The 26,143-nt window shown below is 50.0% G+C and overlaps 1 protein-coding gene across 2 annotated transcripts; it reads right to left on the bottom strand.

Moving 5' to 3' along the window:
- Positions 1–542: 542 nt before the first annotated feature.
- On the bottom strand, positions 543–25,790 carry nnt (nicotinamide nucleotide transhydrogenase). Of its 2 annotated transcripts, none has more exons than XM_029252763.1 (22): positions 25,707–25,790; positions 23,493–23,685; positions 21,119–21,348; positions 20,561–20,778; positions 20,360–20,447; positions 20,153–20,241; positions 18,594–18,781; positions 18,354–18,487; positions 17,997–18,188; positions 17,753–17,906; positions 16,731–16,892; positions 15,173–15,283; positions 13,481–13,626; positions 12,494–12,689; positions 11,942–12,175; positions 10,011–10,171; positions 8,947–9,126; positions 7,783–7,942; positions 5,725–5,806; positions 3,656–3,774; positions 3,440–3,555; positions 543–2,023 (listed from the first exon to the last, which is right to left on the bottom strand). In XM_029252763.1, exons 2-22 carry the CDS (start codon positions 23,641–23,643, stop codon positions 1,877–1,879), a joined length of 3,258 nt encoding a protein of 1,085 aa, XP_029108596.1. In that variant the 5' UTR covers positions 23,644–23,685; positions 25,707–25,790; the 3' UTR covers positions 543–1,876. The 2 variants fall into 2 exon arrangements, with proteins under 2 accessions (XP_029108596.1, XP_029108595.1); XM_029252762.1 differs by having other exon boundaries at positions 25,641–25,763.
- Between the last annotated feature and the right edge of the window lie 353 nt (positions 25,791–26,143).

The raw sequence follows: 26,143 nt of genomic DNA, 5'->3' as shown, positions 1-26,143 counted from the left end.
CTCCCCCCCCCGCACATATTGTTTATTCTCACTAAACCAGCTCACTACCATCAGGGGTACCATCACCTCGATTTCTCTATTTCGACAGGGAAATCGTGATCCAGGTATGTCCCAGAAGGGACAAGCCCACTCGGGTGCTGTAACCTCCCGCAGCCTTGGGAGGCCGTGATCTTTGTGGACAAAACCGAATTTATACTCCGGGTGGCAGTACAGCAGGTAGCACAGGTTCCTCAGCGCTCATGTTCTGCCGACGTTCGCATGGGTTTCCACTCAGTCCTGAAAAAGGTGTCCGGCGAAATTAAACTGCCTACAAGGTGCGTAAACGAGTGCATTGCTCCGCTCTATAACTGGGCAAAGGACTGCAGGCAGTTCAGTGTGTCCAGCACTGCAGGCTGCTCTGGACAGAGGAGTGACAGAAATACTAGCAAATCACTGTATGTCAGTCACACAGGAGAGCACGGTGTGCTAAACGAACAAAGGCCGACGTCAACCAAGGCTACTCCAAGCGTGATTTGAAAAGACGACAAGCAGAACTCCACGGCTTTGTTCAGGTGTTTTATTACGTGCGACGTGTGTTGAATCGGAGAGAACATTCACAGGTAAACTTCCACATCACGCCACGCGAACAAGTAGCTGTTGCTTTTCCGTTTTATTGGTTTACTTTCCTACAAAGCAAAGAATCAACATTTCTAGACTAGCTGGGGTTTACTCTGTATGAAAAATAGTTTGCGGGACTTCAGCTGCTCCGAAAGCGCCGCGCCCCTTTCATACATCGGCCACGCTCCAGGTATCACACACAGCGCACACACTATGAATCTGAAGACTTTCCCAAAATAGTAAATGCGTAATCATTTCATATGAGGTACAATTGCTTATGGTCCTGAAATTGAAAGAAATGTAAAAGTTGGATGTTGGAATCATTTGTAATAAGGTAACGAAAGTGTACAATTGGTCAACCAAATAATTAGGATGAGCTAGGACTATTGTCATGGTAATGCTGTTATACATTTCTAATGCCATGGATTGCATCAGGTCCCAGTGCAAGAAATTCATTATTTCACTAATGAAAGAAGGGAAAGAAAAATAAAAAAAGACCACTCTATCCAACACTGTCTGAGGCTCCCTAGTATGAGGTATTGATAACCATTATGAATGGCCTGTACAGATATACAGTACGCAAATATTAGGGCCATCTGGGAAGTGTTTTTCTTGAGACTGAACTGGTTTCCAATTAGTCTTGGAGATATACTATGAACTACCTATAAACAAAACAAAGGGTGATGAGTTGTCATAAAAACAGGCATCTGGAGCAGTCTCTTGGTCCTCTGAGCACCCTTCCTTCAAGTTTAAAACAGATCATGTGACCACAACACTCCTTGGTAATTTAAAATGCTTGCAGTAGCTACACTCACTAAAGACCATCCTTGGCCTCTTCAAGCCAAAGGAATTCCCTGCGGCAACATCACAGCCTCTAGTGAAATCATTAAAAAAAAAAAAAGTTAAGCCAACAGATTCTGCTAGATCTATTTCACAGACACTTGTGAACCAGCTTATATAAAAATTAACTACTGTATAAAACCAAATGAGTAAGGAGTGTAAGATTGTGCCTCTTTTGCTGAACAGTAGGGGGGAGAATGAATTTTTCTAATGCCTATCAAAAGTAAAATATTATTACCTTAATAACCAATATATCTCAACACTAATACTTCATGTAAGGTCTGGCAAAATAAGGAATGATAGACAAACACTTCAGGACACAGGCAACACGGGGGATAAAACTTTCCTAATTGTGTTTTCGTGTGCAGACTCCTTCCTTCCCTTCCCATGGCTTTGCGGCGGAGTGCCGAGTCACAGCGCCCTCTGCAACGCTGGGAGTTCATTGGCTGAGCTCTCGCACCTTAGCCTGCAGGGCATCGCAGGTCTTCTTTGCATCTCCCAGCAACATCGCTGTGTTGGGCTTGTAGAAAATGGGGTTGTCCACAGCAGCGTAGCCCACGCCTAGCGACCTCTTCATCACCACCACCTGTGGGCGTGTGTTAAGCGACAAAGGTTACACTACCGTCGAGTGCTGCGGTGGGTGGCAGTGCTGGCGCACCAACAGTCGGACCAGATCTTACACCCGAGGTGGTCGCTGCACATAAATGTTGGCCCTGGTCAGCAGCTGCATCTCTGAGGAGTTCAAAACGGGACAGCTGGTAGCATAGTGGTTAGCGCTGCCATCTTTCCACCCAAAGGTTGCTGGTTTGAGTCCCACTCCTGCCTGTAGTACCCTTGAGGAAGGTACTTACCCTAAATTGCTCCAGTAAGACTGCTCAGCTGTATGAATGAGTAAATATAGTGTTAAGCTACCTTCCAGTTAAGTCGCTTTGGAGAAAGGCATCAGATAAATGTAAATATAAAATGCATTTTCGTCTCCAATTGTGCATCTGATCTCCTGAATGTCAGATCGTTGTTTCAGGGATCGCCCCAGTGAAACATGACCAAAACTTGACAATCTCTCCCCAAAAGGACAGAATGTTCCAGGGTTCACTGCTGTCATTTGTCAAGCAACCTACACGTGTCGATGACCAAGACTACAGACAGCACTAGTGTAAAAGTGAAGTCACCTGCATGTAAACCACATCAGGTACATGAGGCACTGGAAACGGAACAGAGAATCAACTAAACAGTTACTGTTTCTGTGTGCAAAACGAAAGGAACGGCTGTGACAGCAAGCCTCCGAGTGTTGCTCTGGCATTCTGGCTTAATGCATAATTGAATAAGCAAAACCAGGAGGGAAAAGGAGATGTCCTCACCCCTGGCTATTAAGTTTAGTTGTTATCATACATGTTGAAAGGGCTCTGGAACACTGCACTGAGCATCTCCTGGCAAGAAGCCAGCACACATGCAGATTTGCCTGCAGCCAGTAAGAGCTGGATCTGCTCACAGTAATCAGCAATTGTGGAAAGGGGAGATGCTTTAGGAAGTGGGGCTTCCCCCAAAACAGGTTTGAAAAAGCCCACCTTGAGGCGATGAGCCCACCATCCTGTTTTGATTGCTTGACTGACCTAAATGCTACAGCTCTGTAAAGACTATGGGGACCAAGGGCAACTATGGTCAGGGAAGCTTGGCCAGGAGTACCACAGTCATGAGCAGACATCCACCACCTCCCCGTTCTTTAGAAGTTGCACTGGAAGCTTCCAAAAAGTCATCATTCCAGAAGGCACAAGTCACCACTAAATTCATAAGTACACCTGGGTCAGTGGATCTTATTGCCAAGACAACACAGCAGGGAGGAGCAGAGACGCTGCCAGGTTCTGGACGAGTGCCCAAAACTGATTCCACAGCACGCATGTAGACAAGTAAACCTGTGTGGCATGTGTGTATTTGCTTTTTTTTTAAAAAATCTTTTGATCTGTTCCACTGCTGTATCAGCTACAGGCCTCAGTCTGATCCTTACCTGTTTGGCTTTCCATACTTCCAGTACCGGCATTCCAGCAATGATCGAGTTGGGATCTTCTTGGGAGGCAGAGTTAACAGTATCGTTCGCCCCAATTACTAGAACCAGGTCGGTCTCTGAAATACAGATGGAAAAACTTAGCCTTCTCAAGACAAACATGACCGGTCATCGGCGAGCAGATCCATCCACCACGCAAAAGATAACAAGGAGAAATACCTGGGAAGTCCTCATTAATCTCATCCATTTCCAGGACCATGTCATAGGGCACACCGGCTTCAGCCAGCAGAACGTTGAGCTGGCCCGGCATGCGTCCTGCAACTGGGTGGATGCCAAACCTGGGGAGATGCAACACCAGAGGCGCACAGTAAGACTTCAAGCAACTTCCAATACGTCCAGAGCCGTAGAGCAGCTCCAAGCACATCTGTCCAAGACGACTCAAAAAGACACCTGTGAAAAAGAAGTAGGGACTCGAGAAAGTCAGCACGACATGCGGAGAACGCTCAGAAAAATACAGCAGATACCCACAGTGTACTTTGTGACTGTCCAGCGCAACAATCCCGCAACCCCCACAGACCCCCTGCAGCCTCATAACCGTGGCCGGGAGGGTGGGTGGGGGTGGCTAACTAATCTGTCCGGCCACCCAGCTGCCCCTCTAATCAAGTACAAATGCTCTAATTGGTGACAGCTGCTGAGATCCAGATCAAAAGAAGAGGAAGAAAATTGCACAAGCTCCCGGTCCCTGGTCCTCGGCCCCCCCCCAGGCCTTCCTCGGCCCTTCATCAGCAAACCGCCATGACAGCAGAGCCTGGGACAAGGAAGGGCGAGTGGGTGCAGCAAGATATATGCACCCTAACAAGCACCCCAGGACTTCACAACAGGGTCCAATAGCAGCAGATTCATGAGGAGCAAACTAGGACTTCTGAGACATATCGCCCTCATAGGGGAGACCATTATGACCCTCAGCATTTACATAAGTACCATGTACAGGAAAGTCTTGCTCCCAGACCAATGTAAGTTATCACTGGGCACCTACTGACAATATAGTGACCCACTCCAGGGTTCATGTCTTACAAGTCATTGATTCATTCAGCAAATGTTTCTCTGCTGCAGAGTAAATAGGGATCATATTACATTCATGTGATGCTTTTCTCCAAAGCCAACTTAATATTGTAAGGTATTTACAATTATTTATCCATTTACACAGCTGGGTTTAGGTTAAGTAACTTGCTCAATGGTACTACACCCAAAGGCGAGATTCAAACCTTTGACTTTCGGGTCCAAAGGCAGCAGCTGACCACTACACCAGCAGCTGTCTTGTGCCCTCTGATTGCATGACTACTCAAAACCAACACCAAAAATCACAAAACACGCAATTACATCCTGTAGTACATGTATACAGTAGCTGTCCACATTACAGCACTCCAGTGTACTCACAGACCCAGACCGAGTCCCCAAAGGAAATTCAAAAAAAAGAAATGAATACATACATAAAAAACCCCAAACAACTAAGATGCCAGAAAAGGAAGAAAAGGACACCAGCCACCAATAATACAGTCCTGGGTGTGGAGGACGTCGAATGCGAATTCCCATCAAGCACATCCCACCCACACCACCTTCAGGAAGGTCAGCATCCTCAACTGGCTCCAATAAGTATTTGGTTTACCTCCACTGAGTCACCAATTAAAAGGTATTTATTTCTCCTCCAACTTCTTCATATATCATACAAGTGATTCTGATACCGACTATGCATCTGCTCTAGGTTAAGAGGCAATCAGAAGGATGAAAAAACGAAAAACATTTTCCTCCTGGAAGTGCTCCTCTGGACCTGCTGGGACGGTCACAATGTCTGCTTTGGGACCCATCAGTTGTCCAGGTCCCAAGTCATCTCTGAGGTTAGATGGGGGGGATGGGCCTTTGCTCAGCCTGCAACCTGAGAGTAGGCTCTCCCACTGTCAAAACCACACAGTAGACACCTGTCACATGTCACTAGGGAGTACACAGCGCTTGGGGGGGCTGAGGGGGGTACAAAGGGCCCAGACAATAGGCCGGGAAAAGAGCGATATTTAAGCCCTTTGAAATCTAAGAATCCCACAAGCAGGCTGATGAAGGCTGGCAAGGGGGCAAGCAGGCGCCTCAATGCCACTCAGATGTGGTGACAGACTGGACAGGGAGGGCAGCTTTGGGTAGCCCATCTTGCCATCGGTGGTCGCTGTTCGTGGGTGATGATGATCCTCCTCTGTGTGACAGACCAGTTTTACGCAGTAAAAACTGCAGCCTCCACTTACCGGACTTCCTTGCTCTGTTCTTTCAGCATCTTCACCAGGTCAGCGATGGGGTACTGGGCTTTGGCAGCGCAGAGGCCGTATCCTGAGGGATAACAAGTAGAATGCAGTTTCAACAGCATGGCCCAGAACACAGCAAGGGGCAGAGAGCTCGGCTCCCACCGCACCGCCATTAAGTAGAGGGACGAGCAAAGAGATGGCGAGTCGGTGCTCTGCGTCACACGGGTGCGGAGAGTCACCGAAAACACCATTCACTCAGCATAGTTAGGCCCTTTAACGGTGGCCCGTGCAAGTCCCTTTTTCCTGACTGCACTGAACTACGAGGTGCCTGCAAGAGGTTATTGTAAAGTCCCTTTAACAGCAAGTCACCACATCAGTATTCGGCAGAACAGTTCTTATAAAAATAAAAACACGTTCTGGAAATCCCTTCGAGGTGAGCCTCCAACTTGGAAAGTGCTTTCCGCCAGCTTGCGAGCCGTGCGGGTGTTTGTTTTTAAAAATGGAAAGCAGGACCACACTCTGCTTCACAAGAATGCTTGAACAAATTTCTTGAGCTTTAAGGAAATAACCAATAAATTTGTTTCCTTGGAGCTATTTTGCTACTTTAAAGAATTTGACACCAGGGCCCAACACACAAACTAATCTGAAATCGGGAAAAGAAAAATCCCAAGCAGTCAAGAATGATGCATATTAAAGCCTGGGTGATGACCTGAATATCTGGACCCAGAAGCTCAGAATTGCCTGCATTGGTGCCGCAGTGTCATTAGTGTGACAAATACCACACTTTAGTAGTGCTGTTGTGTCTCAGTGCCTGGGTGGTGTGAGAGGACATGAGTTGAATCCCCACTCAATCTGTGTGGACTTCGCATGTTCTCCTCATGTCTGTGTGGGTTTCCTCCCACAGTCCAAAGATATGCTGTTCAGGTTCCCCCATAGTGTGCGAGAGAGAGTGTGTGTGTTCCACTGATGTATGGATGAGTGACCCAGTGTAAATAGTGTATCTAGCAGTGTAAGTCACCACGGTGAATAAGGTGTGTGGGCTGGTAACACTACAAAGAGTTCACTGGAAGTCGCTTTGGAGAAAAGCATCTGCTAAATAAGTGTGGAAATTTTAATTGAGCCACTTGGTTTGGATGCAATCAAGCAACATACAGTAATGTTTGTGTCTGTACACACACACACACACACACACACACACACACACAAAATCCAAGCCAGAAATGGGGGGAGGCAGAAGTTAAAGCAGAATAAACCCTATATAGGTAAATGTAATCTTAGACATGAATTCAAAAGCAAATTCTCCTATATAAACCAACATTTACATTTATTCATTTAGCTGATGCTTTTCTCCAAAGCAAGTTACAACATTAAGACAATTATTTACCCATTTATACAGCTGGGTAATTTTACTGGAGAAATTTAGGTTAAGTACCTTCCTCAGGGGTACTACAGCTGGAGGTGGGACTTGAACCTACAACCTTGGGTCCAAAGGCAGTAGCTCTAACCACTAGATTAAATGTTTTTTCTACTTCCGCAACTGGAGCAGGAAGCTAATGAACGTAACACCTTCTGTAGGTGAACCATTCGCCTGAGCTCTAAGTGCTGCGGTGACCAGATCCGCGGCTCACATTTCCAACAGCGAGAAAGGTTCAAGAACTGTAGAGGTGGTGTCAGTGCACATCTCTTCCCTACCGACTGAAGGAACCGGGGCGCAACCTCTACGGCCCCGCAGTTGGTTCTGCCTTGCAGCAGATTAGGGATTCCAGGTTTGGGGAGTTGGAGGTGCTGCTGGAGAAGGCCGAGGGTCAGGCGGGGGTCACGCCAGAAGACTGACGGGTTGCCTGGGCAGCCGCAGGTTTTTAACTGAAGGAACAGGCTTTACTGCTTTGCATCTGGCCCTGCTGCTCTGTTTACCCTGGAGCAAGCACACGCGCACACAGACACACACACCTCTCCCTTCTTCAGTTCTACACACTGAACCCTCAGGCTGTTCAACACACCGTTCCGATGACATTTGTCCACACGGAAACTGCAGAAACCCTGGACGCTGGTAGAACTCACCCGGCGTGATGATGATGCTCTGTGCTTCGCGGATCATCTCCACCGTCTGGTCTACAGTGACCTCCGTGTGGGTTCCTGTGATCTCCATGGGCTTGCCCGTTCCTGTAGAGGACGTTCCATATCCACCCAGGATGACATTGGCCAGTGAACGGTTCATGGCCTACAGAACGAGGATGCATAGTGAGCCCTGAGGGTCATTTACGGCACTTGTTCATTCTACAACTCCAAACGTGAACACAGGTCAACCTTCCAGCCACTGCTCACATACCACAAGAGTGAAATTCACCAGAAGTAAGGGCACCTCCTGGTGGAAAAGAGGCACAAATTCTCGCAACACATCCAATTCGCGTTTCTGAAATGTGACTTATGTTTTTAAGAAGGCCATGAGCAGGTCAAGGGCTGTTTAAAACATCTAGGGAAAGCAGACGCTACAATCAAGGAAACCGGAGAGCAGAAATTCCACAGGACACTGTTCAGACTTTCCGCAGACACTGCGCTGGAAGCTTAAGGTCCTTTCGGGATCACAGGCCGTGGGACACACCCGGGTTCGAGCTTAACGTATTCTGAGAAGCTTCCCAGTGTGGAGAGGGAAGCTGGAAACAGGGACCGAGTCATATACAGCAAACCAAACCACCCCACCCACCCCGAGCCAGTCTCAGGTTGCTCCAGGACAAGGGCAACCGATGGCTGAACCCTGCAGCGCCCCCAACCTTCGCCATGGAAGGTGCGCAGCTGTGATAGGGAACAGCACGACAGAAAGGCCAGACCGATGTCTGGATGCCCCTTGTCCCAAAAAACACAAAGCACCAGTGCCTGGATCCAAAGAACATGGCCAAAACCCCAGGGTGTTGAGAAAAAGCACAGAGCAGGAGGAGAACTGTTCCTTCTCTGTTCCAAACAGCACTCGTGCAAAATAAAATGAGATTAATCCGCCAAGCAGCTACCAGGAGCGTCGCACTGCTTTCCCTGGGGCCTACAGAAGTATAATTTCGTAGCCAAACAAACTTTCCTATTCAAAGAACGGGAAGATTTTTTTTGGGTCAAAATATGGACACCCAGAAAACCTCTCCTATGCATGCATCACAGAAACCATCCGTCTTGTTAACAGAAGCTGTAGCGGGCACCATGTCTCTCTCTCTCTCTCTCACACACACAGGAGCTTACCACACACATGATGTAGGACAGGATCGCTCCAGAGGAGCCAATGAGGGCTCCCACAATGGTGAGCAGGTTGTTGTTGAGCAGGAAGCCCTCGGCACACAGGGCCCAGCCCGAGTAGCTATTGAGCACTGTGATGACCACTGGCATGTCAGCACCCCCGATAGCTGCCGTCAGCGTCACACCCTGGACAGGCGGCGAGAAAGGCAGGAAATTAACTAAAATAAAACAAACACTGATTGTAGGGGGAGGGGAACATTCCTTGGAACAGCGGGTGGAAAACAGCACTGTTATCGATGCACAAATCGACGCGAGAGCAAGAAACGCTCGGCACACATCGCTGGTGAGGGGTTTGTTTGTTAGTGTCAAGGGTGAGTTAAGTGTGTACGCACATGGATTTCAGTAAGAACCAATAAAGTCCTCCCCCTCTTCCCCCCACTGACCTGCTACGGTAACTGACTAATGTCTAGCCTTAGTTCCTTTGCATCATACTGCAATAAAACCCCAAAGCATTTCATTCCAGCAATGTCACTGTCACCCAAGACTGTCGGAGTCTAGAAAAATCTTGCGAAACTGACTAAAGCTGCTACTTCATATTCCGTAATGAAATACTTGATCAAACTAACAGAACTTTAACAATATCAAGTCACACTTCAAAACCCCTACTTCAAACAGGGATATGCTGCATACATCAATATCCACAAGAGGGGAAAGGGGGTGCTTTCACTAAGGGGAAGGATACAGTGACAACTGATAACCAAACCTGTAAACTCTTCTGAAACAAAGAAAGAAAAACTAGTCTTTTGAAAGATGTCATGGTGCAGCAGCGAGTGGGACCCTGTAGAGGACAACAGGTGGGCTTCAACCCAGGCCAAGACCACCTGATTCCCCCCGACCCCCCAAGGTCACCTACACCACCGCAGACTTGGAACAGGCAGCACATCTGACAAGCGACCTCTAGTCCAGCGCGTAGGAGGTTCTTCCAAAGGCCTCCTCGCCATCAACAAGCCGAGCAAAGCCTAAAACCCAAACACAGAAAGATCAGCAGCTGCCAAGGTGCGGTCGCTCACCATAACGGCAGAGAGAGCAGAGACGGAGCCCAGACAGGTGAGGCCCATAGTGTAGCTGGGATCCAACATGTAGGGGACCATCCCACCCACGCTGGCAGCCATCAAACTTGCGTTGAGGACATGGCGGCCCGGCAGGAGGAGGGGAGCAGAGTTCAGGATTCCTGCAACAGATCAGGAATGATTGGGGGGGTTGGGGGTCAAAGGGGCAGGAAGAACACAGCTCCCGGAACAGGTCTGCAGCACACGCACCCAAGAACGAATCCTCCACAATGGATGCTCTCACATGTTTACAGCTTCAGAGTACAGGGTTAACAGGCCTGTCACTGTTGTTTTTACTGTTGTTTTTAATTGAAGGGGGTACAAGGAGGAAAGATTGTGTAGATAACATACTGACACGCACAATTACACTGCAGATTGCTAACATGTTGAGCCGAAAGTTGGTGAAAAACTAAAAATAAAGCACGCTTTATCTTCAGCGGGGCAGGAAAAGTGGCTCGCGGCTGTAAGCTGTCATTTAAAGAGCGATAACGGGGGGGGAGGCGAATACGGGCTGTGTTTCCAGGCACAGCAGGGTCGCGGCGGGAAGTGACCAGGTTCCCAGTCTGCATTTCCAGGATTACAACGCAGACAATTTGTGAATGATGAGGCGAGCGGCTCATTTCGGGTCAGAGAGCCGTGTTCCACTTCCACGAGCTGAATCAAACACACACAAAGCAACGCTACCTGCTCCTCAAGCGGGAGGAGAAGACCGTTCGTAACTCCGAAGTTGCTTTTACAACCAGGTCAAACTATAAAAGCTGGAAAACAGACGTCCCGTAATTTATTCACAGATCAGGTTTTGTAGAAGTCTCAGATGTAGCTATAAAAATACTTTGCAAGACTTTTTAATCAACTTCCAGCTGTGCTAAAGTGATAAAATTACTCAAAATAATGTCATCTTAAACTATTTAGTCCCAACTGCTCATCAACTCATCCCATTAACAAGCACTATTCGTCATCTTCTCGTTGATCGTCAACAATCAGGAACATCAGACAAGCTGGAAACACCGTAGAAGTGAGTTGAACGAGGTGGTCCCACGCTCCTGCTTGAGTGCACTTTACTGCCATCTATTAGCAAAGCAGGTAAACACAGGTCACATTCACACTGCAAACAAAACTAGTTTGAGGAGACAAGAATATGCAATAAGAAAAACTGGAAGATTTTCAAAAACTGTCAGCTCAACCATTTGTAAGCTGAACTAACACTTAAAAAAAAAAAAAAAAAAAAAAAAAAAAGTGCTCCAGTGGCGGGGGTGGACACCCTCACAGTATATAAACCGGTAAAGCTGACCAAGTCGCTTTGGAGAAGAGTATCAGCTAAATAAAAAGGTTAACGGTACATCTAATCAAGGCCACAGAAGACAAGTAAGACTACACAGAATGGAAACAGATTTGCGAAGCCCGTTTCCAACACCCCGCTCTGTACTCGACGTACTATAGTACCATGTACTCCTGTAGACACACGTGCAATAAAAGCCCTTCAACCCCAAACTCCAAACTCTTCTTTAAAAAACTTCCCCCAGGAACACGAACCTCTGGCTGGGTTCAGTCAGCGAGATGGGGCCCGACAGGACCGCGATCTCCTGCCGACGTCGACTCCCAACACTCGGAGCTGCTCGAGTAGGAATTCTGGTAATGAGGCCCAGCTTCTGGGAACAAGTGGAAAATGACTGCAGGCTGCTGGACTAATTGGTGCCTAATTGGGAGCGGTTCCGCCTGGTCCGGCTTAGTTCTAAACACAGGGTGCACGCAGAACCAGCGTGCCGGCACCACACACTGGTACCGGCGACTGGGACCAGATAACAGCCCCCAGCCCGCAACAGCAACCGTTTAGTGATGCAAAACGCCTCGCCCCACCCGGCCTGGCCCACGTCGCCACTGACCCCTCTTACCCTGCAGCTTGCCGTAAGCCACCAGAGAGCCGCTGAAGGTCACCCCGCCAATGTAGGTGCCCAGATAGGCGACGATCTTCGTGAGGTTGGCGGCCGGATCCGTGGCAAAGTGGGGGTACTCTACCATGTACTCTGCCACGCAGGTGAGCACGGCCGCCAGGCCCACCAGGCTGTGGAACGCGGCCACCAGCTGCGGAAGGTCCGAGATCTGGATCCGCTTGGCGATGGTCAGACCTGGAGGGTGAGCGAGTGGCGAGAGGAGTGAGTCAGCCCTGGGAGGAAGTGGGTCATGACGAACTGAAGCAGAAGATGGGGCAGCATCTGGAACCTGCTACGAGATGTATATGTAGGTAGGGGCTGGTGAACACCGCTTATGCGGAGCTCCAGCAAGCTGCTTCCAGGAACCATTAGCGACTCCAAAGGTCCCTCCCGCACTTGGGGTCTGCTAGTCATCGTGACTCACCGCTCTGCTGCCCATTAGCTGCCGCTTGCTCTACGCTTCACGGAAACGGCGCGGATGCACCTGAACGTTCCTCGCGCTCACACACTCACCAGCGGTTCCCCCCACAGCCATGGCGGCGCTCATCTGAGCCAGCAGCTCAGGGGAGGGCTTCAGGGCCCCCAGGGTAGCCACCAGACCGCCCGCCACACCCATCATGCCCAGGGCGTTACCGAGCCGTGCCGTCGACTGGGTAGAGAGGCCACCCAGAGCACCGACGCAGCACAACCCAGAGCCCAAGTACATCATCTGCAGAAGAGAGGGCATGAGGCAGAGAAACTGGGACATGAGGTCTCATCCCCCCAGCAGCAAAACAGCGCTCAGATGCTTTGTACTTGTACTGTAATAATAAAGAGCAGACGGATCATTCTTAGAGGGATCGGCTCATTCAGCACATGCAGCTAAATTCTACGCATTTTATCAGCGTTTAGTCACCAGTGCATTCTTGTATGGGGGGGGAGAACACACAACTGTGTGAAGAAAGCAGTTCCATCATGGGTCTCATGCCCCACTGGCATTTACATTTATTCATTTCGCTGAAGCTTTCCCCAAAGCCACTTAATGTTGAGTTACTTACAATTATTTATTAATTTATACAGTTGGATAATTTTTACTGGAGCAATTGAGGGTAAAGTACCTTGCTCAAGGGTACTACAGCTAAAGCAGGGAATCAAACCTGAGAGCTTGGAGTCCAGTGGTTCTCATCCCCTCCACAAAGTGATCACTATGAGCTCCTTTAGTCGTCACTAGATTGTTCAGTTATGGGGCATAAAGAGGTGCTTACGAGGTCTTTCTTACCAGCCACCCACCTCCATAACACCTCACAAGGGCCTCTTAGCTCCTCGACACAGAGAAGCTGGAGCACGGGGTGCCTTTGGTTGCTACCCTGGTTCAATCCACTAGATCCGGTGAAGCTTCTAAATGTTGATCGTGCTTTTCGTTACTTTGTCAGTATAGCCGTGCTGTTACGTGGCATGTCAAGTTGCTGTGTGAAGTGCCCCACAGGGACTAATAAAGCATTACCTGAAAACCAGCCCCACCTGCTCGATGTTGTAGCCACTGTGCAGGGCAGCACCATAACCCCCGACAAAGACCCCCGCGGGCAGCAAGTACAGGTAGTTGTGCTCGGGAGGGTCCGTTGGTCGCTTGAACATGTCCAGCATCCTCTGGGTGACCAGGAACCCACCTGGAACAGGATGAGAGATCCTTTGAACAACGGCACACTGAAGGAGGGTCGGCCCAGTCTCTGGAAGCTCCCTACCCTTGTAGCACATTTCACTGCTTTACCTATTTAAACAAAGCTAAAATGTCCCCACAGGTATATTTGCACTGAAACTTGAACATTCAAAATAAACTAAATACAAACAAAAACAGCAAAGTAACAATTGACTGAAAACCAGCGGCTAAAGAATCAACTGCAAATTTTCCCCACCCATCAATCCTTTAAAAAAAAAAAAAAAAAAAAAAAGTGGTGTCCAAGGAGTAGAGAAGCAGCAGGGTACAGATTCCCAGTGTGTGGAACTAGTGGGTCTCAAGTGGGAAAACAGTCTACACCCTCCCCCACTCCACCCTTCACATTATGGCGAACACACACAAATGTTATTTATTCATTTTATTGCACTCAGGGGGTGTGTGGTGGCACAGCGGGTTTGGCTGGGGTCCCACTACGTGGCAGGTCTGGGGTTCAAGTCCAGACTAGCGTCCCCTACGACGTGTGGCCCCCTCCCTCTCCAGCCCTGCGCTGCTGGGTTAGGCGCCGGTTTTGTGTGTGTGTGTTCCAAAGCCACTTTCCACATTACTATTTCATCATTTAGGGCAGCTCAGTGGCACAGCAAGCAGCGGCGCTGTCTCACGCTGCTTGGGTACTGCGAGAGGACATGGGTTCCATCCCCGCATCCAAACTCCCTGCGTGGAGTTTGCATGTTCTCCCAGTGTCTGTGTGGGTTTCCTCTAGGTGCTCTGGTTTCCTCCCACAGTACAAAGACATGCTGTTCAGCTTCCCCCATAGTAGGTGAGTGACAGAGTGTGTGTGTTCCACTGATGTATGGATGAGGGACCCAGTGGAAGTAGTGTATCTAGCAGTGTAAGTCACCACGGTGAATAAGGTGTGTGGGCTCATAACCCTACATAGAGTTTATTGGAAATCACTTTGGAGGAAAGGGTCTGCTAAATAAATAAATGTAAACTTACCCATTTATGCAGCTAGTTTTTCTTTTTTAAAACCCACAATTCAGAATAAGTATCTTGCGCAAAGGTACTACAGCAATGACTGGGATTCAAACCAGAGCAAGGTGACAGCTCTAACCACCACACCACCTGCTGCCCACCGTTGAGAAAACTACAGACCCGCTTCATGGGATAAATCAGATCACAACTGACCAACACTGCAACGTATGAGGAAGACCTCCCCCACCCCAAGCGACCTTCAGGATGGTCTGTTCCAGCATATGTCTGTGTGTGAGAAGGGGGGGCAAGTGGAGGAAGGAGTCAAACCTGACACACTGATCACTCCCACTCTGCCCATGCAGACACGTTCATCATAACGTGACGTTCAAGCATCGAATTTCAGCCCCGTTCCTTTCGGTCTTTTCATGACTGGTAACACTTGTCACCATCCCAGGAATTGTTTTGAAAGACAGTTGGGCAGGTGGGTCACCATTTGGTTCATTTTACCTCTGGTGGGATGGAAGCCTTTTTTTTTTGGCGGGGGGGGGAGGAGACACACAACTCACCAGCAATGTTAACAGAGGAGATGAAGGCTGCCAGGACCGCCAGAGTCTCAGACGTGCAGCTGGGGGTGTAGCTGCCACCCATGAGAGCAAGCCCCCCCACAGCAGTCAGACCTGGGAACATAAGGAGGGGGAGGGTCAAAAAGGGGGCAGAAGTCACCCTGTAGGATCAAACACCAAAATTCTTCTTTGGAAGAATCTGAATTACTGGATGCATTTTGTCCTTTTATTACTAATAAATTAAGGTTATAATTTATTTTAGGGTCATTTACCTTTAAGAAATGCAGTTACTTTTTATTCATTTATGTCGTATTAACGCAGACGAGAACCACCAGAGCTAAGAAATGTCCAGTGCCTTAATCATGCCAGGGGGGTTTAGGCCTTCAGCGCACAGTAAGGTAGACCGGTACACGACATCGGTCTCAAATACACATGCAAATGAGACAGATGGACAGGAGACGTAGGCAGACGGACACATTGAAGTCCCTTTAGCAACGAGGACCAGGTCAAGACCCATGACCACGATATGAGCTGCAGGATGTGATCGCACCCTTCATCAGCCACTGAAATATGACACAGATGATACTCAGGAAGCCATGGCGCTGGAGGGGGAGAGGTGGTTTCGGGTAGATTAAAGGGCCATCGAGAAACCGATCGCCACGGTGACGGCAGGTAAGACCATTGCCGAGGTCCCCGAAAAAACGATCCCTCGCTCAGTGGTGTTACACAGCGGTCTGGCCACCAGCAGAGATTCCACACAAGCGACCAAACGTCTCCCGCTCAGAGATGCTGTTGCCGAAGCACCCGCAGGACACCCCCCCCACCCAAAGTGCAGGAATGAGGCCAAAGGAACCCATCCCGACGACAACCAGTACAGGAAGAGATGGCAAAGCCCATGCTGGGGGGGCTAATAGGTCGAACGATTGCCCCAGCCTCACAGAGACCTTTTTACAGCTTGGTGTATGAGACGGGCCTTTTGATGTGGACCCCCGCAGGATCACTAGAGACCATTAAGCGTGTCTCGAACCCCAGACCCTGCGGGGAAGGAGAGGGAACTTAAACCGCGGAAGGTCCTGGAGCATCGCATCCTGTCAGAGAGGCTCTCGGGGTGGGCCTCCCAACCCAGACGTAGGCTTCCTGTGGTGTGACCACACCAAAGAACGAGTGCCAACGTCCTGCCCACCCCCCACTCCCTTCTTCCAGCCCCTCGTTTTCAACGTGCCGGGTTCTGCTCCCAAAGTGTGGAGGTGTGGTAAGAAGGGCCCACGCATCTCGGGATCGCAGCTACGAGGGCCTGCGCTGGAACCACAGTAACAGGACAACGGGGAACTTAATTAAAAACGTACATTTTCATGTAGTTACGCTTTTCTTACTGCAGTACAAAACCCTAACTCAGAACTCATCCAATTGACTCATGCTCTGCGTCCACTTTCAGAGCCTCGGCAGGGAGTCGTGAACCAACAGGAACAGCTGGGCCAGTCCAGTTCCGAGAAGTTCAGGGTCTCCACACGCGCGCGCAACGCCCCAATCGAGTGAGCACAAGTTAGGGGTGCAGCCTTACCCGAGATGGCATTGGTGACAGACATCAGGGGGGAGTGGAGAGCAGGGGTGACCCCCCACACTGTGTGGTAGCCCACAATGCCCGCCAGGCCGAAGGTGGTCACCATCTGAGCGAAGGCCAAGTTGGGGGCACAGAGACCCAGCCCGAGGACCGTGGCCAGCCCTAGAAAAACACACACACAGATTTCTATTGAGCCTCTGACTGAATGCATCATGCATGTTACATGAATTCATGCCCGAGTAGAACTTAGGTGGGGTGGGAGGGGAAAAATCCCTCCACAGACCTGTTGAACACATAGCAAAAGTACTGAGACCAACAAGATGCTGTTTGCAATTTAGTGGGCAATTACAGCCCCCTCCCCTCTCACTCCCCATTATCCCACCCACCCCCCCCCCACATAGATACAAAAGGCCGAGTGTGTAAAAGATGAAGAGCCGTAAGCTGAGCAATCAGCCGGGCCGTCGGCACCTTTCCGAAGACATGGGGGAGAGTGATAAAAGCACGGGAAGATGGCTGCCTGTGCGCACGTGTGTGTATTTGTTTGTTCTGTGCTGTTTATTTGCGTGAGAGTGGAGTCCCGCTTGAGGCACAGCTCTGGATTGAGGGGGGGAGGGTTCTCTGATGTCGAGCCAACGAGGCGCTCAGCCGACTCAATTCAACCCAGTTCCTACGTGTGTATTTCGCTTTTTGCCTTCGAGTGTTTGAATCACCGGCAGTGAACCGCTTTGCGCGCAAGCGCAGATGCGCACACGCTTCCCAGGGGAAGCCCGTGTACTTTGCAGCAAAGGAAACCCACATGGCTACCACATTAAGGTCAGGTCAGAGAGCACCAGGCAGGCACCACGAGTGTGCGCTTGGAGAGAAGAGTAAATCCAGAGTTACTCCCGCCAACAAGCTAAACTGTGTAACCTCAATGTTCCTTAACACAAGGGCAGTTGCTGTGGTCAGTCAGCAACTGGTAAGACCTATTGGGTGTGGCGAGACAGGAAAGGGATGCCCTGGCAGGCCCCCCCGAGACCCACCCCCGGTGTAAGCGCTGGCGGTGGTCAGGGTGGCGCGGAACGGTGACACGGCAGCGGCTTTCTCTGCCTGGAGCTGCTGCACCGTCTTGGGTTTTGGGGGTGCTGCCTCGGGGATGTTGTTGGGCTGCGGTGCAGGGAACACGAGCTTCCCGTCCTGTGTAGAGGGTTGAGACGTCACTCAGAAGGCCACGCAATTGCACAGCACAGGCATCCACCCCCACGCATCACACACACATGCACGCACCTGCATGACGACGGTGCCGCGGACGACGTGGTCCATGGTGCCGTAGTCGAACGCGTCCTTCACCTCATAGTGGAAGTTCTCTTTATCTGGACTGATGGCTCGCAGCAGCTTCACGATGTTGTTGGAGTACAGGCTGCTGGCCTGAGTGGCCAACCGGCTCGGCAAGTCCGTGTAGCCAATGTGAGTCACACCCTAAGCAGACGAGGACAGCACGAGGCGAGGTGGTTAAGGAGCCGAGTTTCTCATCAAAGGATTCCAAGTTACATAAAAATTGGGGGGGGGGGGGTGATCACTTGACACTTTGCTATTGAGTAAAATCCAGCTGTACAAAAGTGTGTGAAAACGTTTCATTTGCACCTTGTGGATCGTCAGCTCCCCAGGGACCGTGGTCTCAATGTTGCCTCCAGCCTCAGCAGCCAAGTCGACCACCACTGATCCATCCTTCATGCTCTCCACCATGTCCTTCGTGATCAGGATGGGCGCCTTGCGACCTGGGCAGGGGGAGGTCACCATGAGAATGGCCACACCCTGAGGCACATGTCCCACGAGTCATCAGGAACATTAGTCAGCAGCAGGACACAAGTATGTGCCACGTACCAGGGATGAGGGCAGTGCTGATCAGGATGTCGATGTCCAGACACTGCTTGGCAAACAGCTTCATCTCAGCCTCTATGAATTCTTTGGACATCTCCTTGGCATAGCCACCCTGGCCCTCGCCCGACTCCTTCACGTCCACCTCCAGAGGCTCAGCCCCCAAGGATTTGAACTGCTCCAGCGCTGCTGCTCTGTGGGGACAGAAGACAAAGGTTCAAGACCTGGAGGACTAGAGACACTGAATGCCCGCGAAGACGAGTCTGGAAAATCAAGACATGCCGTCCCGATTGCTGTGCCAACATGCCAAGACTGACCTACCTACCTTGTATGTGGGGGTTGGAAAAAAGGGGGGGGGGGGGGGAGAAAAACCCCCAAGAGACCCACATTACAAGTGTGACCCTGATAATGGGAAACTGCTGTAACAAAAACTTATGCAATTTGAACTTTTACAGCAAATTTAATTTGCAGAAATCGTAAGTGTAAATAGGCTAAATGAGCACGTGTTAGACACCTGATCTCAAATATTAGAAGCACAAAATCACACACATACACTTTCACCACTGTATTCAGCAGTGTGTTCATGCTGTGCTCACAGGTTGCTAAATGCTGCCCCCTGGTGGACACACGCTATACACTGCATACACAATCACTGCAGCACAATAGCACAATGTTAATTGCACATTTTAAACTATTTTACCATCATGAAGTCTGACTCGGGGGGGGGGGGGGGGGGGGGCATGCATGGCATAGTGACACCAGGTAGCACTGATGCTACCTATGGCTTAACTCCACCATAATGTGTGAACTTTGCATGGGCTGCCTGTGTTTGCACAGGTTTCTGAAAAACCTGCATTTACATTAAATTGCTGTCCTGCATGTGTTTGCGGGGGGACGGTGGTGTAGCATTGAAGACATCTTGTGTCTAAATTGCTTAATAATTTCAAGTAACTGAAAGGACACCTTCACTGTGGACAGAAGCAACAGCAAAATATTAAAGTACACTAATGTAAGGTGTAGCCAAAATTTTTTAAAATAACCAAGGCAGTAAATGGAGGAACCTCGTTAAACTTTTACCAATTTTGACATAGTGGCGAGTGAAGACGGAGTCCCAAAAATTCTCCTCTTAACTGGGAGAAGCTGTATTTGTGCTCCTCACTGGTTGTGCAGTGCTGCCATCTCCTGGACATCTTATTTAATGCTCCACAAGTTCAATGTACACTTACATGATACTTTTCTGCAAAGCGACTTACAGTGGTGAGCTACTTACAATTATTCACCCATTTATACAGCTGGGTAATTTTACTGCAACAATTTAGGGCAAGTACCTTCCTCAAGGGTACTACAGCTGGAAGTGGGATTCAAACCTGCAACCTTTGGGTACAAAGTTAAATGACCACACATAATTTTCATAAAGTATTTAACTGGTTAACCAAGACTTACATAAGCTAAGTTTTTTTTACCCCCTAAAAAGCCATGCTGGTCTCTTTCAAAGTTTAAAATAGGAGACAACCCCCAGAGACTTGATTGCCCAAAATACCTCTGCTTCGCCCACCGGCTCTCACCTGGTGTCAAAACCCCTGACAACAGCGCCCATGGCCCGAGCCGTTCCGGCAGCAGCGAGCCCCGCGACTCCACCGCCGATGATAAGAACCTGGGTTCACAGTGGGGTTCAAGGTCAGAACTCTGAGCGCAAGAGACAGCCCTCACATGACCTACATTGAGACCGGAGGCACGGGCCTCCAAAGCCCACACCCTCGAAGTGGTCGTACCTTGGCAGGGGGCACCTTGCCTGCGGCAGTGATCTGACCAGTGAAGAAACGACCAAAGTTGTTTGCAGCCAGAACAACGGATTTGTAGCTGCGGGGAAAAAAAAAATACCAGTCATATATGGTGACTACAGACACGGAAACACATTTTCATCAAGAACAGGGCCAGTTATAAAGCCAACGAATGGACTTGTAGGGCCCCACCCGGCAATGTTGGCCATGGAGCTAAGGGCGTCGAACCCCTGGGCGATGGTGATGCGAGGCACCTGGTCCATGGCCAGCACGGTGGCTTTGCGCTGGGACAGCTGCTCCATGAGATCACGGTTCTGGGCCGGGTAGATGAAGCTCACCAGAGTGGAGCCCTCCTTCAGCAGCTCTGCCTCATGCAGCCCAAGCACAGGGTTGAAACAGGGGGCTCGCACCTGCACAGAAAAGCCGCCGCCATCAAGATCAGTACTGGGGCAGCAGGGGTGTAGTTATCGTCACCTTAACACCAAAGGACTCCGATTCAAATCCCACCTATTGAGAAGTTCAAAATAAAGTCACCTGCTGCACTAGTGGCTAAATTATGTGGGTTTGTGTGCCGACCTAGCAGCGCAAGCGACCTTAGAGTCACATCAGTTAAAGAGTAAACTAATAACCACTAAACTGCACAGTGGTGTAGCAGCAGAACACCGACTGGGGCTGGACCCCAAAACCTCATCCCGAGGAGAATTCACCACACTGCGCCCTCTTGACAGCTCCAGTCTTCTAGTTGGTTACCTTGACGACAAGGTCAGAGGCCAGTACAGCCTTGGTGTCCCTGATGCTCGCCCCAACTGCGACGTAGTGGTCGTCCGAGAACTTTGCCGCTTCTCCAGCGCCGGACTCCACGACGACGTTGAAGCCCTGCTTGATGAGCGCCTGGACGCCAGCAGGGGACAATGCCACGCGGCGCTCATTGAGGAACACCTCCTTCGGTACACCCACCGTCAGCTGCTTGTATGGGATACCTGAGGAGCGGAAGTCGCAGGATGGAAACACACACACACGTATATCCAGATAAACAGGATCACCCAGGAATTTCACACCATTGCTATGGCAGGTAAGAAGGCACATGGAGCACGGGAACGGTTCCCTGCCTTACTTCGCCATCAGTTTTGGAACAACACAGACACTCTGGCAGCGCAGTCCCGACACACATCAGGAGCCGTGTGGGAAGCGGACGACTGACTGACCAAAGTATGTCACCTTTACTTGGAAAGGGTTTACATTTAGCTGACGCTTTTCTCCAAAGCAACTTACGATGGTAACCAACCTGCAATTATTTACCTGTTTACACAGCTGTGTAACTTTTTACTGGAGCAATTTAGGGTCAGTACCTTGCTCAAGGGTACTACAACCAGAGGCGAGATTGAAACCTGCAACCTTTGAGTCCAAAGGCAGCAGATCCAACAACTACACTACCAGCTGTCCCAGTCCCAGCACTACCATGTTTCCTTTCATATGACCAAGATGTTTGCCCTGTACAGGCCCCTGTGACTCCACTCAGTCCAGCATGAGAGAAATGGGACAAGAGTGAATAAATGACCCCCCACCCCCATGTAGCACAACCTCACAGCAAAGTATTTACCCTGACCTGATGAAATCAGAATAACTTTGCTTTTTTTTTTTATAATAGTAAGGTGGCCTGAATAACTGCGATTACTACATTGGCCAGGAGGTAGAGCGACTGTTAAAATACCTGTCTTTGGACTCGACGAACCCAAGTTCAAGTCCCACCTCCTGCACCCATCAGTCCCCTGAGAAAGATACTTACCCTGAACAACTCCAGTAAAAAATTGCACAGCTCTACAAATTGGTAAGCAATTGTACTTAGTTTAGCACATAAAAGACATCTGGTAGTGTAGTAGTTAGAGCTGCTGCCATCCGACCCAAAGATCGCAGGTTCAAATCCCACCTCCAGGCCTTGAGCAAGGCACTTACCCCAAAATTCTAGTCAAATTAGTCAGCTGTATAAATGGGTAAGTAATTATAAAAGCCTTAATACTCTAAGTCACTTTGGAGAAAAGTGTCAACTAAATGAATAAATATAAAGTCACTTTACAGTTCAAAAACAACAAAAAAAAAATTCCGTTTGGACTGTCAAAGTAGTAGGCAGCAGCCGTGGACTTCTTAGTGCTGGACAATCCTTCCCTTAATACAAGGAAAGGATTTAGTGATCAAATGAAAGCAGCACAGGAAAAACACATATTCGTAGTATATCAGCATGTAAAACTGAGGTCCATACAGCGGTACAAAGGGTACCATCAGCGTGTGATGGAAAGTAGTTAAGGAGCAGGGGAGTGGAGTCCTCCAGCGCACGCTGCGCGTAGCTCATCTCGCGCACCCGGCTCAAGCGCTGCCAAAAATAGCAGGTCACAGCTGTCATCGACAGTCCTACTCTTGCGGAGGAGTGTCCGTCACCGGCACGAGTCCAATCAGACGCCGGCATGGCCCTGTACCGCGTTCCTGTAGGCTGACACTTCCCCCCCCACGGAGCCGCTCCGGGAGGGCTCCCGCGGCAGGGCGCCAGGGTTAAGCCGTGGGCAGCGACACGACTGCTTTCTGACCTTCAGTAACGTACGCATGTACTTGGCAGGGAGCAAAAAAGAAAGCAGGGAAAAAAAAAATAAATAATTCCATGTGAAGTGGCTTCTCACGCTTTGTACCCACACTGTCCTGAAGACAAGGCTGGATTTGTCCTAGGAAGTTGTGTTGGAGGTGAAGCGTGTTATCATAACACAACAAAGGATAGGGGAGGAAAGGAGAGAAAAAAAAAGCAAACTGAACTGAAAAACAAAGCTGTATTGTAAGTGAGAACAAGCACTGAATTCAGGACACTGCAATTTTCAAGGTGTCCAAGAAAGAAAAAAGCTTGATCATCAAAAACTCGTTGAGACTGTAATACTGTTAAGATCATGAGAGGCACCGACCCCTTTCATCGGGACAGCTGGTAGTGGTTAGACCCGCTGCCTTTGGACCCAAAAGTGGCAGGTTCGAATATCACCATTGGCTGGAGTACCCCTGCACAATGTACTTACCCTAAAACTGCTCCAGTAGGATTAAATGTCTCATGTTCGATGTCACCTTTGCGGTGCAGAAGAAGTGCCATTACCTGGTGCAGCAGCTCGGCGAAGAGCCCGGTGGGTGCTGAAGAGTCGAAAGCATGGTATCTGGACCGCCCTGGAACTCCGCGCGGGTGCCCTGGATGCCACGTGCGCCAAGGGGCTGCAGCCAGCCGACAGTATGCGGAGAAGGGTTGCCATGGGAATGCGTGGCGGGGGAGTTGGACCAGGCCGATCCTTCTCCTACAAGAGGTCACAGGGCACAGAGCCGTGAGCCGGCACACCGATCTCCAAGTGGCCTCCTTCCAGCCCCTGCACGCGTCACACTTGGGAACGCCCCAGCATGGGGCCACGTAATCCACGGGTGGGTATCGCAAGTTGACCGCAGAGTGCCGATCGCAGGAGAGCAGCCCGATTCATCCAAGCAGATTCCCGGTCTCTCCAGCAGACTGGGTGTATTCAAGTCTCCTGACAAAATACTGCATCAACAAGCCCAGACATTCCCAAGTTTACCTTTAATCCCTTAAACCCCTCCCACCACAGCTCTCTCAGCTCTGAAGAAGTTCCTCAGTTCCACATCACAAGTGTCCTTGGAGCAGAAAAGGGTGTGAGGCTGAATCACCACCGATCTCAAATCAGGCTCCTTGGGCAGAATCTGTGCAAACAACAGTATGTCGTTGCTATCGCTATGACAACAAACATACGGGAAGTGAAAGTGGTATAAAGAAAATCCGAACCCATTACATTCAGGAAGATATCGATACACATACGAACATCACAAAACTCCAGAACACAAGACTGTTCAAGGTCGCCATGTGGGAGGAGGAAATCTAAAAGCGCTTCAAAGTAACTGCACTCATCGCCAACGCGGCAAAGCTGGAACACCGAGTCGAAAATTCTCCAACTCAAATACGCACGAGGACTACTTTGGGTGTCTCTTGAATCCTTGCGCATCCACAAAAGTGACCAATCTGTGCATTTCTCAGACCATCAAACATGTCAGTGCAGTGAACGGTCATAAGGACACCTGCATCTATTCCTTAACGTGATGCTTCTCTCCAAAGCGACTTACAACGTCCAGCCACTTACAGTTATTTACCCATTTATACAGCTGGATAATTTTAGTGGAGCCATTTAAGGTTTAGCACCTTGCTCAAGGCTGCTACAGCTGGAGGTGGGATTCGAACCTGCGACCTTCGGGACCAAAGCAGAGATGCCGCCCCCCACCACCACGCCACTGTGCGTGTCTGTCTGGTCCAGTTCCCCTGACCGCGCTGCACTGCACTTCAAAACCTCTTTGCCACAACCATCTCTTGTCCACGGGTGGGGGAGGAAGATAAACAAGAGGAGGAAGATTAGACAGGTAAAACAGAGGAGACAAGGGGGGGGCACACTTCATCTACATAAAAAGCAGAAAGTCACCAGACCACCGGCGACACACTTCTACTTTGCACCATTTTTCCCCACTACTGACTAGACAAGTACGTACAAGTGCTGGTTCGAATCCCCACCTCCTGCTGCGGTCCCCTTCTTCACCAAGCTTCTGACAGTGAGTAAGGGTATAAAGGGGTAAATCGCTGTGAAGCTGCTCACCTCCACGCTTAAGTCACCTTGGACAAACTAAGGCTTCGGCTACATAAATCATGTGAAAAAGCAGTGCTGCTGCTGCTGACAGCGATCGCAGTGAATCACGAGTGGAGCGTCAGTCAGTGCGCAGCGGCCGGGGCTCAAGGCTCCCTCCACGTCAGCAGTCGGGTGGCGGCCGTGGTCGGACGACAAGGGGACCGCGACGCGATGTCGTCCCCAGCAGCTTCCCCCCCCCCCCCCGAACACACAGCGACACGGAGCCGCACATCATCCGCCGCGGCGGACGGCGCGCGCGCAGCCGGAGAGCAGCTTAAAAGATCAGCGGCAGCGCCGCATAAAGCTGCACGCGCAGGCTCTCAAGCGAAGCGCTAATAACGCGGCCGGTTTAAAAGGCCGCGAGAGCGAGCGCGCGCGCGCCACAAAATCAATGGAGAGCGGCCCCCCTCACCCATAACCTTCGTTCGTCCCGAAGCGCGCCGCGCTCGCAGCCCTCCTCCCGCACACTCACGCACACAGCCGCCGCGCCGAATCTCAGCATAAAAGCAAACGCGTTTTTAAAAATAGAAATACATTTAGGAAGGGAAAGGAAAAGGAAAAAAAAAAAAACACACCGGCGCTGCGAGTACGTGTTGCAGAGAGCGCCGAGCCGCATCGGCTGCACGAAGCCACTCACTGACCTCTGGCACGAGCGCGGAGAACGAGCGCTGGCTCCTCTAACAGCCGACTGCACGACCCGGAAGGAGCTCCGCCATCGCTGCGGCAACCTTTTATTGGGGCCCGCAGTCAGCTGTCCGCTGGGCCTTGACGTCGGCAGGCAGCACTTCCTACCGCCGTTTGCATCTGCCAGCATAACATAAGTACGGTACTTTACCTCGCTTTCATATTGCGCGCATCCGTACTGTAATCATGTATTATAATATGAGTATGACGCAAAAGCATTGTTCATACCTTCAAAAAATCTGTGCATGGCGGCGGCACGTTTTTTGTGGTAATGCGTGGGTACAACCAAGTGAATTTCAAGGAATAAAAGTGCAGATTATAATATATTCAAGTTATCGTGCGTTATATATTATTGTACGGATCGCTGCTGCTGGCTGCTGCTGACTGCTGCACA

Source organism: Scleropages formosus, chromosome 6 (genome assembly GCF_900964775.1).
Source record: "Scleropages formosus chromosome 6, fSclFor1.1, whole genome shotgun sequence".
Lineage (NCBI taxonomy): Eukaryota > Metazoa > Chordata > Actinopteri > Osteoglossiformes > Osteoglossidae > Scleropages > Scleropages formosus.
This window is presented reverse-complemented; position numbering and strand designations above follow the sequence as displayed.

What these genes read in the sequence shown, in the direction of transcription:
- nnt (XM_029252763.1), bottom strand. Translation starts at nt 23,643, where the DNA reads ATGGCAACCCTTCTCCGCATACTGTCGGCTGGCTGCAGCCCCTTGGCG. An exon ending in TCCATGGCCAACATTGCCGG is followed by an intron (nt 20,448 to 20,560) that starts GTGGGGCCCTAC and finishes TTTTCCCCGCAG; the next exon opens with CTACAAATCCGTTGTTCTGG. An exon ending in GGCTGTGGGGGGAACCGCTG is followed by an intron (nt 12,176 to 12,493) that starts GTGAGTGTGTGA and finishes CTCACCCTCCAG; the next exon opens with GTCTGACCATCGCCAAGCGG.